Raw genomic sequence first — 13960 nt, forward strand, 5'->3', positions numbered from 1 at the left:
ATCTTACTATTCATTAACGGACACTCCTTGTTAGCGAACAAAATTCTCGGTCGCATGGGAGTCCGTTATTGAGAGGTCCGTCATCGAGAGAAGAAAAAATATCGAACTATATGAAAAATATGGATATGTTCCCTTGATAGAAACAAAGTATACATTGCAATCACTACCAAAAATGTATTCGTTTGAATAATCCCGGTTGCATAATATGACAGAGCTTATCCCAGAGATTCACATAAACCGTTAAAAAGTGCATTTCGGAAAAAAAGTGGAAATGTTCAATTTTGAAAATAAGCTCCTCGTATAAAAAAACCCATGTGAAAAGACAACGTTATTTGAATAAATCATTGCTTTTGAAGACGCCATTTAATCCAAGTAAAAATTGGCAGCAAGATAAGCCAAGACAAAAAACAAAGCGACGTCTGAAGCGATTCATAATCTCTTTAAAAGATATCGTTAGAACTTTGGCAAGAAAAAAATCAATTACCAAAAAATTAAACGTCAAGATTTTAAACTTCTTTCAGCAACGAAATTGATTTCATCTTACAGAAAACATAAATCATTGCAGGAATATTTGAGATGAAACTATATTGCTGCAGGTAGGTACTACAGCGTTATTAAATTACTGGAAGCTTCTCAGCAGTTAAAAGTAAAGCGCCATCGCTGTGAACGATCACGAGAGAAGAAAATATTAAAAGGACCCTAATTTACGCCTCGTTCCGTTCAAACGAAGGCGCTTCGTTTTAAGGCGTCCGCGTGACACGCCGCGACAAATTTTTCATAATTAAACTTACAACCCGCTGTGGGAATCGAGCTTAGTGCCGTATTATTCATCCTGTCATCCCAGAACCGTGTTAAGAGACCAGGTTTTTGTTTCTCCGCGTCTCACGTAGAAATTACACGCGAAGACTTATCTTAATGAAAAATAGAGCAATTAATATGTTTAGTGTTGCTGAAACCGTGGAAAATTCAAACCTCGAACCTCATTTCCCATGAAGCTCTAAATCAGGCGTAGATGATGATGGGATGTTTCGGAACTCGTACCTATGTAGGTGTGGATAAAGAGGCTAACATTTATTCGATGAGAAATCAAATGACATCAATAAAACTTATTAAATCATCTTCAAGAAAGTATGTTTTGTACACTATAAACTTATTAAAAACCCGCTGATTTAAAGCAAATGCTTTCCGAACTATCAGTGAGTAATAGTCAACTATCAGACACCTCACACATACTTTGAAAAGTAGATGGCAGCAACCATACGCGGATCCGGGGGGGGGGGCGATGGGGGTGATCACCCTTCCCAAGAGCCCAAAAATCAGGGGGGGGGGGATCAATCCGTTCCGTAAAATACGGGGTGATTCAACGAACCTGATGGTGTTTGCCTCCACGCGACATTCGCAGCTGAAGGTGTCTGTCTCAGCTTTATTCACAGCTCATGATGTCAGCCTCCACTGAATTCGAAGCTGAATATGACTGCCTCGGCTTTATTCGCAGCTGACCTAGACCTCATTTGCAGCTGAAAACATTTCTTTTTTCCTAAATTCGAAGTTGAAGATGTCTGAATTCATTCAATTCGCAGCTAATAGTGTCCGCTCGAATTTATTCGCAGCTGAATGTCTACCTCCGCTCCAGTCGCTGCTGAAAATATCCACCTCAGCTTCATTCGTATCTCAAAATATCTACCTAGACTTTATTCGTAGTTAAAGATGTCTGCGTTCGGAGTGATATCATTGGATGCACCTTTACCGTGTGCATCGGACGATACCATTGCTTTTGACTTGCGTTAGGTGCTTCCTGAGATATGAGTGTTTTGAACAATTCGGTCACGCAACTTTTTGCGAATGCTCCCAGTATCGTCAAGCGATTTAAAAGACGAATTTCACGTCAAAAAATTTCCCTCATTTTATCAAGCCCCTCATATAATTTGAAGATCTTAAGACCCATTTAAGACTTGGACTTTCTGCTTAAATTTCTGTAAAAATAAAATGATTAACAGAAAAAGAAGAGGAGGTAAAAGAGAAACAAAAATCTATTATAACAAGTTTTTCTTTTGTTCCTTTGACCTGGCCCTGTACTTGACGCTCTCGTTGTTGAAAGCCACAAGTTAAAAGATTAAGACAATAGCTGAAGGGATATAATAATTGCCGAAGAAATATTATGCCTAAAGGGATATTCTAATAAGAAAAAACAACAATAAAAGTGACCGCAAAATAATGAAAACAAGTCTTTTCCTCTTTTTCATCTCAGGAAAACAATAATAAGCTTAGACTTCATCATCATAATGTCTACAACACTATGAAGAAATCTTTACCTTTTCTTTTTCATTATTATTGTTATTTTCGTAGAGATGAAATTAACAAGCGGTCTCATAGAAGTTTTTCAGGGGGATGAAAGATGATTACGTACAAAAAAAAAAAAACCCAGCCTTATAGTGATCCAGTGTTCCAGAGACAACGTGTTCATTCCGTATACAATGGGCCTAGAGAAGTATTAAGGCTTTCCGGGGAAACAATGCCGCTAATTAAGCCGTGCTACAAAACGGTTTTTTTTCTCTATTTTATACCGCTATGAGGACAAGGCGATCACTTATCCTGTCGGCACTAATATACCTTTTTTTCTTATCTGTATTTTGTTTTGCCTGTCAGAAAATTTGATGTTGTTCAAGCTATTGAATGAAGACAGTTATAATAAGAGACAAAGTAATTTTCAGTGTTTTTAGAGGATGGAAAATTATCATGTACACGTGTGAAATTTTTATCGTTGATAACTTCGATGTTACGTGAAATTTGATGGGTGAGGGTACGCACCTAATGGACGTTTTATTATAAAAATGAAACTCGAAGAGATGAAGTCTTAAAAATTTTATAATGCATAGTGTATTAAATTAACAATAAGGGAAGAAGACTTGAAGCAGTAACGTCATAAACGAATGAGTTACAAATTAGCTTTAAAAAAATTTTTCGAGTGCGTCTTACCCGACAAGGCGGAAAAGAGTACGTTGTGTGAGCGGTCAAGAGTGCGTGCCCAAAGGTTTGACAGTGGTTGCAAACGAACGCCCTCGTAACTTCATTGGAGCATTCCTCAATACAGTAAAACTTCTTTTGATGGACCCCCCCCCCCTCTTTTACGACCAAATAGTAATTTCGCTTGTATAATAAAAGTATGCATCTCAAACCCCTGGTTAACGGTCATCCCTCTTTTACGGGCGTATTTTTTGTTCCACCATTGTCCACAAAAGAAGGGTTTTACTGTGCTTCAAACTGAATCCAATCTTCGTAGGATGGTCACATGCGGTGCAGATGGACTTTTCATCGTATCGTCAAACTTGTTAATCCTTTAATTAACATGCATAGAAAGTGGAGAGAAAATGTTTTTAGGGTTATATTAAGCAAATGAGGTACCCCGAATGTTATAAAATAACAAAAAAAATTATTGTCAATACTTAAATAAGTATGGGATGTTGCACTTCAAGAAACACTGTATTTATAAGATTTACCAGTATTTTAACATGTGTAGGGAGCCCTTTCTTGCCAAAAATTGGGTCCCAAAAATAGGAGGGGATTTCTTGTACATGGATAGTATTATCTTTCTAACGTTTTTCCTAATTTTAGGCCCAAAATATGAGGGGTTCCTTATACACGTTAAAATAAGGTTCATAGATTTGAATCGCTTAAAAATGTCAATGAATAACCAACCTTACTTTTCTATTATTGTTGAAGAATACACAGCAATATGTCTCCTTCACACATTGTATTTTTCTCTAAAATGCAAGGTTATAGACATTTTTTGCTTGAATTGTCAAGAAATAGGAATTTCGGTCCTGATAGAATCTAATTATGAAAAATATATTACACTTAGTACGAGATCATATTTTTGAACTGAGATGATGTCACTTCAGTTAGCCTTTGTAATTGGGAACATACGATTTTCAAATTACACGCAAACTGGTTCGATTGATTTTCACCGACAAAGCAAAAAACTACAGTATTTACAACAATCTATGAACGAGCTAGTTTCGCCTCAAAAAGAGGTGGCTCTAACGGCCTAAAAACTTGGATAATGAGTAATAGTGTTTATAATAAATCCTTTTGATAATTTTCATTTAAGGGGAATTGTTTTCCTCCAAGAGATTTTCAGTCCATAAGTTTCAGTTTTCGTTTCGCAAACCATGCTTAAAAGAATAACAGCATATTTGAATGCGGTTTGCGAAAATACGAAGGGGGATTTTTCGGTACAGAAAAAAAATTAGTTCAAATTTTTTCTAATAGAGGGCATTACACGAAAGCAAATAACTAGATATATGCAAATTAGAGCCCTATAAAATGCAGGGTGTGGGATTGACAGCTCATATCTGCTTATTTTCCAGTTATTGGGGCGTCCATAATTTTCATTGTGGTGACCATTGTGCGGATAAAACACTGTCAGCCAAGTTGCCCGAGTGGCGTGGTGGTAAGATGCTAGTCTACCACCGTGAAGGTTGTCGTCACGGTCCGAGGTTCAAACCCGAGAGGGATATAGATAAGACATATTCCCTATATATAACGAATGACCACCGATAGATAGCGCCTTCATTTCCAACCCATCTCATTAACAGCAGTAAATTGCAATATTGCGATATAGCCAGAGCTGGTGTTTGGTGAAGTAGTAGACCCCAAAAGCTGGTGTCCCTCGATTTTTGCGGCAAGTATGCTAATGTGGGGGGAATGCGGTAAATTATTTAAAAGTTATAAGACAAACATAAAAATTAGAACATATGTTCTATACCATCAATCCCATCCGTATTATTTGATACTGTATTTAAGCGAAGTATTTCATATATTAATTATCTTATTCCTTTCTTTTCCAGCAAAACTCGTCGAGAGGACGTCGAGTCCACTGCCGCTGCTGTCTCCAGCTTCGAGATACCCGACATCAGGCCACAATTCGGACAGTGACCTCCTGATCGAGGACGAAAAACTGTCAAAATCGTGTGGTGTTGCGGACGAAGCTTTCGAATCGAGTAAGGACAGTGCCGATGACTCGTCGTCTCAGGTCGAACCGACATCGAAAAGTTCGAACCGCAAGTCCAGCAAGAAAGACAAAGGAGAGAAAACTCCGCCGATAGTTGGGAAGTGTAACTGTGATGATCTACTCACTATAGACGCTCATCTCGAAACTAAAGATCTGTGGGAAAAATTCCATGGCCTCGGAACCGAGATGATCATAACAAAGACCGGCAGGTAAAGACCTTAATTTCATTGAAAAACTGTGCGTATAAAACAGATTATTTCACTCATGATCATGATACGCCATTTTCTTTCTCAATTTTTATTTGATACACATTCGATTACACATTTCTACAAGTTAATCGAACAAAAAACTGAAAGGCTTATTTACAAAAGGGAACATTTCCACTTTTCCTAAAATTTACAGTAGAAGTTTTCTTTACAAAAGTAGAAAATGTCATAACACGTAGCATATAGGAATGGTAGGAAAATATTTAAATACTATGTCTCTCTTGATCAACGCTCAAGGGAGTTATCTACATTTAAATGTTGAAAATGTTCCGTTTTGAAAGAAAATTATAGTGGAAATACAAATACAACGCCACAACAGGCAAATTGCCCAACTAGGTGGCTGACTTAAGAACATCATGGATCCCCGAGCCATTTTTTGGAGGCCCTACCTACTACTGCTACATCACACATGCACCACCACCCCCCCCCCCCCAATTTTTTTTTTTACTAACGCGATATTGATTCACATTCGAACTAATCACTCCCATTTAAATTTCATCAAATGAATCAGCATTATGCCGATATGAATTTGAGCACATCTCAAAGTTTCCATATGATTATTATTCTTCTGATGACTGCCTTAGATGGTGTTTGCGATTCAGAAAAGGTTGAATTTCCCTAGCCAAAAGATAATGGAAGATACGCCAAATGCATTCGTTCTCAAAACCAGAATTCAAACCGAAACATTCAAATTCAGAAACGTATGTCATTTCAAATTTTGATCATGAAACCAAATGACAATAAAAAATCGGTAAACTGCCTCCGAACCTGGAATTTATGGTCCCATATATTGGATGGATGGATCATTAAATCCATAAGACATGTGTCAGTCCACGCATAGTGAATTATTAAAGGCGGTCCAGAGGTTCTGACCTGTTTTGAAAAAAAAAATGTTTTAAAAAATCTATTAAAGATAGACAAACGGCGCTTGAAGAACTTCAAAGAAAAGATTTCAAAGTTTTTTTTTTTCTTTCTATTTTTCACTTGCTAAGAAATTTCTACATGCGCACCTTTAGTGACGCCGAGCCAATATGGATGTTACGAAAAATGGAAGTAAAATGAATGGAGCTAAAAACAAACTTTGAAACCTTCTCTTTTAAATGTTAAGCCATTTGTCTGTATCTTCAACAGTTTTTTATATACAGTAGGCTACATTCGGCCCCTCTTAGTCAGATATCAACGACAGGGCCGCCACTAGGTCAGCCGGGCAAGCACGCATGCACGCATTTTGGCGCCCATCATAATGTTCAAGAAGTTAAAGAGTGAAATTTGCGCACCCATAGTCCGGCGCCCGGGGTACCAGACCCTCCTGCAACCCCCCCCCCCAGTTGCGGCCCTGATCAACGATTCCAGCACACAATACCCGATTATGCGGAAAACAGTTCGATTGCCATTTTACAACGTTAGCATAGCTTGCGTATCGAAAACTGATGGAAAAAAGGAACAACATTAATGAAACTTTTTGAATAAGTCAGACATAAAAAAAAAATGACGTGAAAATTATATTTAATTACAACGATCACAATACCTTACACTTTTACTTTTCATTAGGGAAGTTAGCGCCCTCTATTGGCTAAACAAAGAACCAAAATAATGGCTATTGTATGCATATATTTTTGAAAACAAATTGAGATTTTTGGACTCCTCAAAATTCAGTGCAAGCACAGATATAAAAAAATTTACAAATTCAATTTAAAAGTTTAGGAGCAACAGTTTAACAAAAATAAAATTAATGAATAATAAAAAAATATTTAATTTTTAACTTAAGCTCCTTTGATTGTTTAAAACGAATCAGGTTCTCCGGACTATCCTGCATGTTTTCTCCTGCTTAATCATAACTGGCTAATCACCATGACCCTCGTCTCTGAGCGGGGTCCTCAAGGCACTTTCAGCATGGTCCCTAATATCAATTTTCGAGTGAAATTCTCGCAAAAAATTCTTTTAAAATATGACGACGATCTTCCGAGCCCCTACGCTGCAGCCCTGTGAGACTCCTTGTGTGATCCATGCGTGTCATTCTTAAGGCGACTGCCCTCCTTCGAATGATGAATTTAGTCGAAATTTTCGAAATAGTTTTCATTTGTTCATTAGAAAGAGCAGTTATTCTAGAATCCAAAACTGTTTCATGTTCATCTCTATAATAACTAGCAAAACGAAGTTATTGCCAATTAAGTAAAATGACGTTAATGTTAATTTGAAAATAATAGCTCTGATTGATAAAATATGAAAATAGAATCTTTTTATATGACGATTTTTGCTTTTTCCCTTCATGAATGTAATGTCATGCAACATCTGAAGAATTTTTTAAAATATCTCTGAAATTTTCCCACTGTATTTTTAGCAGTTCTGACTGTACAATGAACTAAAAACTAAGTATTTTTAACGAAAAAAAAATTGTATTTTTTCCCGTATACAAACATATCTCAAAAATTTCTCATACTGTTCTAAAACTTTATCTCATTGCAAAGAAAAATTTCATAGCAATAATCTGTGTGAAGAACATGTTGATACAAGCAGTCAAGCAGTAGCTCTTAGTGTGCAATGTAGATAGTAGTACTACAATCAGAAGTAGGCTTCTAAAAATATGCCAATATTACATAGATAATTAGCAATAAAATTTTTTTGCCAAAATATTCATGACATTCATTTGTTTAATTTTATAACATATGCAAACCAAATTACGCGCGTTCCATCCAAAATGACTTTTTAAAAAAAAAAATTACTCCGAAGGAGGGCAGTCGCCTTAGGTGCCTTCGTTAAGGCAGTCGCCTTAAGGAATTTAAATGCTTCCAGATTAAACAATGGGATACCGAAAGATATTTAAAATTCCCGTAGAAATTTGGAATCCGTGTTCAATCCTGCAGTCACAAACATTTCGATAAGATCGGAGTTGTGCTCGATTTGAAGGAAAGTCGCAGACTTTGATACAGTAGACCACAGACCACAACCGAATTTACGTAACCTATCTTTACCGAGTTACGTAAAATCCTGGAATAAAATTTTTATGGGACTTCATAAACAAAAATTACCTATTCAAAAATATACGTTGCCACTAAAATAATAAGGAATAACTGAAAAAAAAAAGAATTTATTCACCTGGTAATTGAATAAAACCAGGGAAGGAAAAAAACCTAGAAGGTGCGTAAAAAGCAGTTACGCTTTTTATTCGAGCGTTTTTCATTTGTTTCGCCCACTCAACGTAGCAATAACTTGAAACACCTCCTTATTATGCATTTTTCTTTTTACCTCATTTGAAATAAAACAACCCTTCTTTACTCCCCCCTCCTTCAAGCCATATAAAAAGGCTATTTCATTGTTGTTTTTTTTTATTTCTGCTCGGTTATAACAACTTCTCTTGAAAAGGGAGAAAGAAAGGAATTACCACGCTACACCAATCATTTCAACGCACAAAAATCTCGCGCTCTCTTTCTCTATTTTTGTTTTTTACACGAAATTTTATTTTTTGAAGAAACACAGTTTTCTTCCCACTAATAAGGAAAAACAAGATCTACTAATTGCGATACATAAAAAAAAATAATAAAATATATTTTTTTTAATATTATCATTCATTATTATCTCCATCTCTCCTCTTTATCTCTTTCGTTTTTTTATGTATGTATTTTCTTAAGAAAATTAAATGGTGGATATATAATATGCGTGTTATATGAAGTAAGGAAGGGAGGAGAGAAAAGGCAGCTGCGTAATAATAAGATAAGAAAAAAATTATTTCGTTAAAAAAAAAAACTTTTGTTTCTCTCTCATGTCTTTCCATTTTTTTTTTCTGTATGTTTTACTCTACTGGATGTTAAATGCATGTATTCCGTGCAGTGGTGTATAACACAATCTCACCTCTTAGATTCTTCTTAAGAAGGTGCGTGTTTCAAATGCCGCATGATACGTTGAACTGTTGTATGAATGAATCTCTTGCCCAACGCGCCACCCGATCCTCTCTTTCTCTGTATCTCTTAAGAGATATTTTAAATATATACGTACGTATGTACGCAGGCCTTGTAGAAATGGAGGACTGAGATCGCGTGCTTTTTTTAAATTGGGATCGAAATAACATGCCAAGTTTGAAAAACAACTTTGCGTGTGGTTCAGAACAAAGATACGCTTCTTTCTTTCTTATTTTTTTAAGCTTAAGTTAGGGACATAAAAAAATATCGAGCTGTAAAAAAAAATACAGTATAAGTGTTCTTTGTGTACTGGAGAACACTACTTTTTTTTCATCAATGGCAATGAGAGTGTATTTGCATTTAAATTGTGGAATCGTTATTTTTGTACGTGTAAAATTTAACGCCGATATTGTTTTAGTGGTTATTATTGATAGTGTTTTTAATATCCTGTGTTTATTGGTTACTGTTATGTCACTCGAAAATTGGCCTAGTTGGTGTTGGTAATGATTCGATTTTTCCTCATTATGGGTGTTGGAAATAGACCCTTTGTTCTGAGTAGTTTTTTTCTTGGTGTGAATTACTATAGACAAAAGATATATGAATTCTATTTTTTGTCTAAGTATGAAGTTATCTACACGTTGTGGAGGTTTGTAATGAAGATAATGAGAAGACTTTCAAGAGATTCGATACTTTAATGCGGTGTTTCTCAACCTGAGGTCTATATGACCACCTTGCGGTCTTGGGATACTCCAAGGGGGGCCACGGTTGAAAATCAAGTTGAAAGAGAGCCATGACAGGTTTCTAAGCTGCTAGCTACAAATTCACATACTCATACGTGAAAAAAAAAATTATTAAAGAAATCTAAATCTAAAAATAAAGAAAAGATTTTTTTCAAGTGAAATATAATGTGGAAAAGTACGACTAGTTTCAAAATGAAGCAGAACTTCCACAGAACGTACACAGCCCAAGAAGACCCTACGTTAATGAGATTTAATAGTATGTTTTTTGACAATAAATATGTAAATTGGGATACAAGTACAATCCAGCTAGGTTAAAAGAGAGCCCCCCCCCCCCCCAATGCCACTAAAATTGCTCAGCGTAGAATCAGGGCTATCTTAACGGATGAGATCATCCAGGCATAACCCTGAGCCTGGTGTCAATAGGAGTACATGATGAGATCTGGTAGAATAATTTGCAAGAGTAGGTAAATATGTAAGCTGTTGCTTCCATCTACAAGCACGGGCCCCCTCCCCCCCCCCCCATAATATTATTTTGCTCGAGGGTCTATGGCTGTGGGACAACACTGACATCGAATCCCCACAAGAACCCTCAATGAATCTGGGGTCAACTGATTATGGGATTTTTTTTTTCATGTTCAATTTGTCCAAAGAGAAATTTCTGATAGCTTGTGCGTGTCTCTGATAACTATAACAGTGTTTCTCAACCTATGGTCCACGAATCTCCACTGGTAAGCGACGATGGCATAGGTGGTCCGCAGGCAGACTTGATAATTCTGTTCTAACTGAATGAAAAAGTATTCATTTGTTGTAATTAGTATTAATAAAATATACATATTGGGTTCAAACAAAAATTGTACCTTTATATTTAGGTCCGGCATACATCAAGGAAAATGCTGGAAATGGCCACCCTAAATGCGGGATATCACTAATCAAAGATGCAATTTAGTTGGCTAATTACTGTAAAAATGGGTGAATTCTGTGAAAATGAAGGACAACTACAAATTGCAGTAAACAAAAATTTATTTGCGAAAAAAAAGAAACCATTCAAATGGTTAGATGATCATATTTTACTGGGAAAAATAAAGGGAGCTGGGATCTTAAATACGATAAAATACTAGACGTCACCAATTGTCATCAAAAACGTTGCCATAAGTCGACGAAATCCCCAATTTTATTTAAAATCACTGAAAAATTGAGGGAAAAAACGTTGAACCTGACAAATATATAAGATGAATATTGGTATTTACAGCTATAATTATCATAATGAGTTATAAAAACGCCGTTTATTCACGATTTTTATAAACATTGAAAATTCAAGTAAGCATCGTTAAAAAAACGGAACTAATGTATAAAACAACTAAAAAAACAGGAATGTCCCGTAACACGGGATACAAGTGGTCGAATAGTTTCAGACATTTCACTGGTTCTTGAATTCAGAGAAGTTGAGAAATGCTGCTATAACACACCATCCTCCATATCAGATAATTCTTTAATCAAAAGCTCCGGTGAGATTTTATATACAGATTTGTTTTTTTTATCTGAAAATATTAAGGATTGGTCTATTAGCGTATATTATAAGTTCTTTGACCATTATGTTCGTTCATTATTACAATTAATAGGTTAGTTCTCAAGGTTATTCAGTAACTAAATTTCAGGAAAGTGATGTACTACCATGAAGACAAATAATATGCGTCTGTGGAATTAGCAGAAACCATAAAAATTACAACTGATCGATCAAAAGCCAAGTCATCAGACAGTGCAGCTCAACGCACAACGGCTGGTATATTATCCAGAGATGATGCAGCACACATTGCCTGCTGTTAAAATGTCCGGAAAACTCAGCAACCCCGAAAATAAAATAAACTCAATTACAATTTCACTCCCATTTTAATGCCTTCGTAACAAGGTAAGCGACAACGCCACACAAACCACAATGGCGATGACACGCGTCTTTCGTGGCTCCCTCATCGCCGAGTAATGCTAGTGTGTGCGCGCGTATATGCATATGATAAGAGAAAACACACTTTTGTGGGAAGCTCGAAATCCCAAAAGATAAGCCGGTGCTATATCATCATATTAGTTGTGGAAGAATAACACATTCTATACCGATCAAACCCGGACTCTCTCTCTCTCTCCACAGGATCCTCCGTGTGATTTTAATCCCATCTGAAACAGGATAAGCTACTGAGGGTAAGTTATCCGTCAAATGTAACCACCCCGGCCTTGCTCCCAATCAGATTATCGGGACTTCCTCTTCCCCGTATAAAAGGAACCAGGGAAGGGTGTTAATGAAATTACAAGACTTTTGGTGTAAGATAGTGAGAGCCGGAGAGAGAGAAGAGAGAGCTCTTGTTCTCTTCTAATAGCCTGTAGCTTTTGTGGTGATGCGAGAGTCAACTAATGGTGTTGTGGAGTCGGCGGTCGGTTGGTGATTCTCCTATGCTGTGGAAAGAAACCCCCCCCCCCTTACAGGATCGACAAGTGTTATTCTCGACAGCGCAACTCGTGTCAAGTCGGGGGCAAAGAGTCAATAATGATGATGATGTGATGGGGAGGGGGGGGGGAGTTTATTTCGATATCGAAATCGATAGGGATGGGAAGATCGCTTCAGATATAAAGCTTTCCGAAAAATGGTTAAAAAATATATAAATGTGACCATAATATACCTCTAAGATTGTAAATGAAATTCAAGGACCTGGGAAAATTCATACAGTACCTATCTTAGAAATAATTTCTGGAAGGAACTTGTGAAAAAAATTGTCTAATAAAATCTGAGAAACTGATAAAATAAAATTTTATGCTATATTTGTACAGATGTAGCGTGTTTGATTATTCCTGGATTTGATCCCGAGTCGTCAGGATGAGGGCCATATATCTTAAGCACTGGACTACACAATATGTCTTTATACTGGGTTGGGGGGGGGGGAGTTTTCTTTGGAGGGGCCCTTTCAAGTTCCCTACAAATTTTTTTTCAGTGGTAAAAAACTGAGTCGTCGCTAGTAGCGAAAATAGGAAATATGAATTTAGTAATAATAATGAAAGAAATAAAATATATATAATACAAATAAAATAACAGTCGATCCCTGTCATAATGTTCCCAGTTATAACGTTTTCCCGCTTATTGTGACTTATTTTCAGGGTCTCAACTCTAATTCTCATTAAGATATCCCGTTTAAAGCATTTTCCTTTTTCATGACGGCTTTTTGGAAAACGTTATAAGCGGGATCCACTATATACAGTGCTGCGCGCATAAAATTATTCAATGATCTGGTTACCCATGTTTCGCGATTGAATGAAAGATTTCACGGAATTTTTTCGTTGTAACCAAGAGCCCGTTATAACCGAGATTGACGTTTTCGAGATATTTTCTGACGAAAAAATATAAGCAGTGACAATCAAGTGCTGTGCATGAAAATTTCATTTATTTTTAATCAGGGTGGACATATTTCATCGAGAAAAATACGGGAAATTTTATTAGTCAATACGGAACATCGCGATTATCATAAAAAATATTGCTAAAAGTTACTTGGTGAATAATACAGTGCTACTGCAAATCTGTTAAAATGTATTTCATGGGGAAAAAAAGTGAACTCGGCAAATATATGAGTTGAATATTTATGGCATATTCGCTATAACACAATTTACAAACTACGCAAATTACCTTCATTCCTATAGTAAAGATTGGGATTAAAAAGCAAACTTGGTTGAAAAAACGGGATATTTTTATAAAAAAAAGTCTGGAAGGGCGAAATACGGAAATGTTCTGTATAATGTTCATGTCAATATGAGCAAACATATAATACATTTTTTTTTTCAACGTTAGGTTATAGATTGAACACACGAACATTCCCTGTGTGTGAATTGCTCTAATCTTAGGAATATCTTTTTAGGAAAACGTCATATTGAAACGGAGACAAAAATTTCGAAACATTTCCCGTTATATTAGAGTTGATTGCTTTTCATCAACGTTATAAGCAACGTCCATTAACATTATTCTCTATGGGAATCATTCCAGACCGGCAATTATTGACGTCATAGCAGAGGTGC

At 36.3% G+C, this 13960-nt stretch overlaps 1 protein-coding gene across 1 annotated transcript in view; it reads left to right on the top strand.

The window, feature by feature from the left end:
• LOC149090010 (T-box transcription factor TBX20-like) overlaps window positions 1–13960 on the top strand; it is a 116504-nt gene that overhangs the window by 28577 nt on the left and 73967 nt on the right. Inside the window, exon 2 of the mRNA XM_089231909.1 lies at window positions 4848–5220. Within this exon, the coding sequence (XP_089088035.1) occupies window positions 4848–5220 (373 nt within the window). The remainder of the gene's footprint in view (window positions 1–4847; window positions 5221–13960) is intronic.

The sequence above is a fragment of the Pholcus phalangioides genome, unplaced genomic scaffold (assembly GCF_987345545.1).
Source record: "Pholcus phalangioides strain wild (caught in Gottingen) unplaced genomic scaffold, Ppha-v1.0 ptg000001l_1, whole genome shotgun sequence".
Classification (NCBI taxonomy): Eukaryota; Metazoa; Arthropoda; class Arachnida; order Araneae; family Pholcidae; genus Pholcus; species Pholcus phalangioides.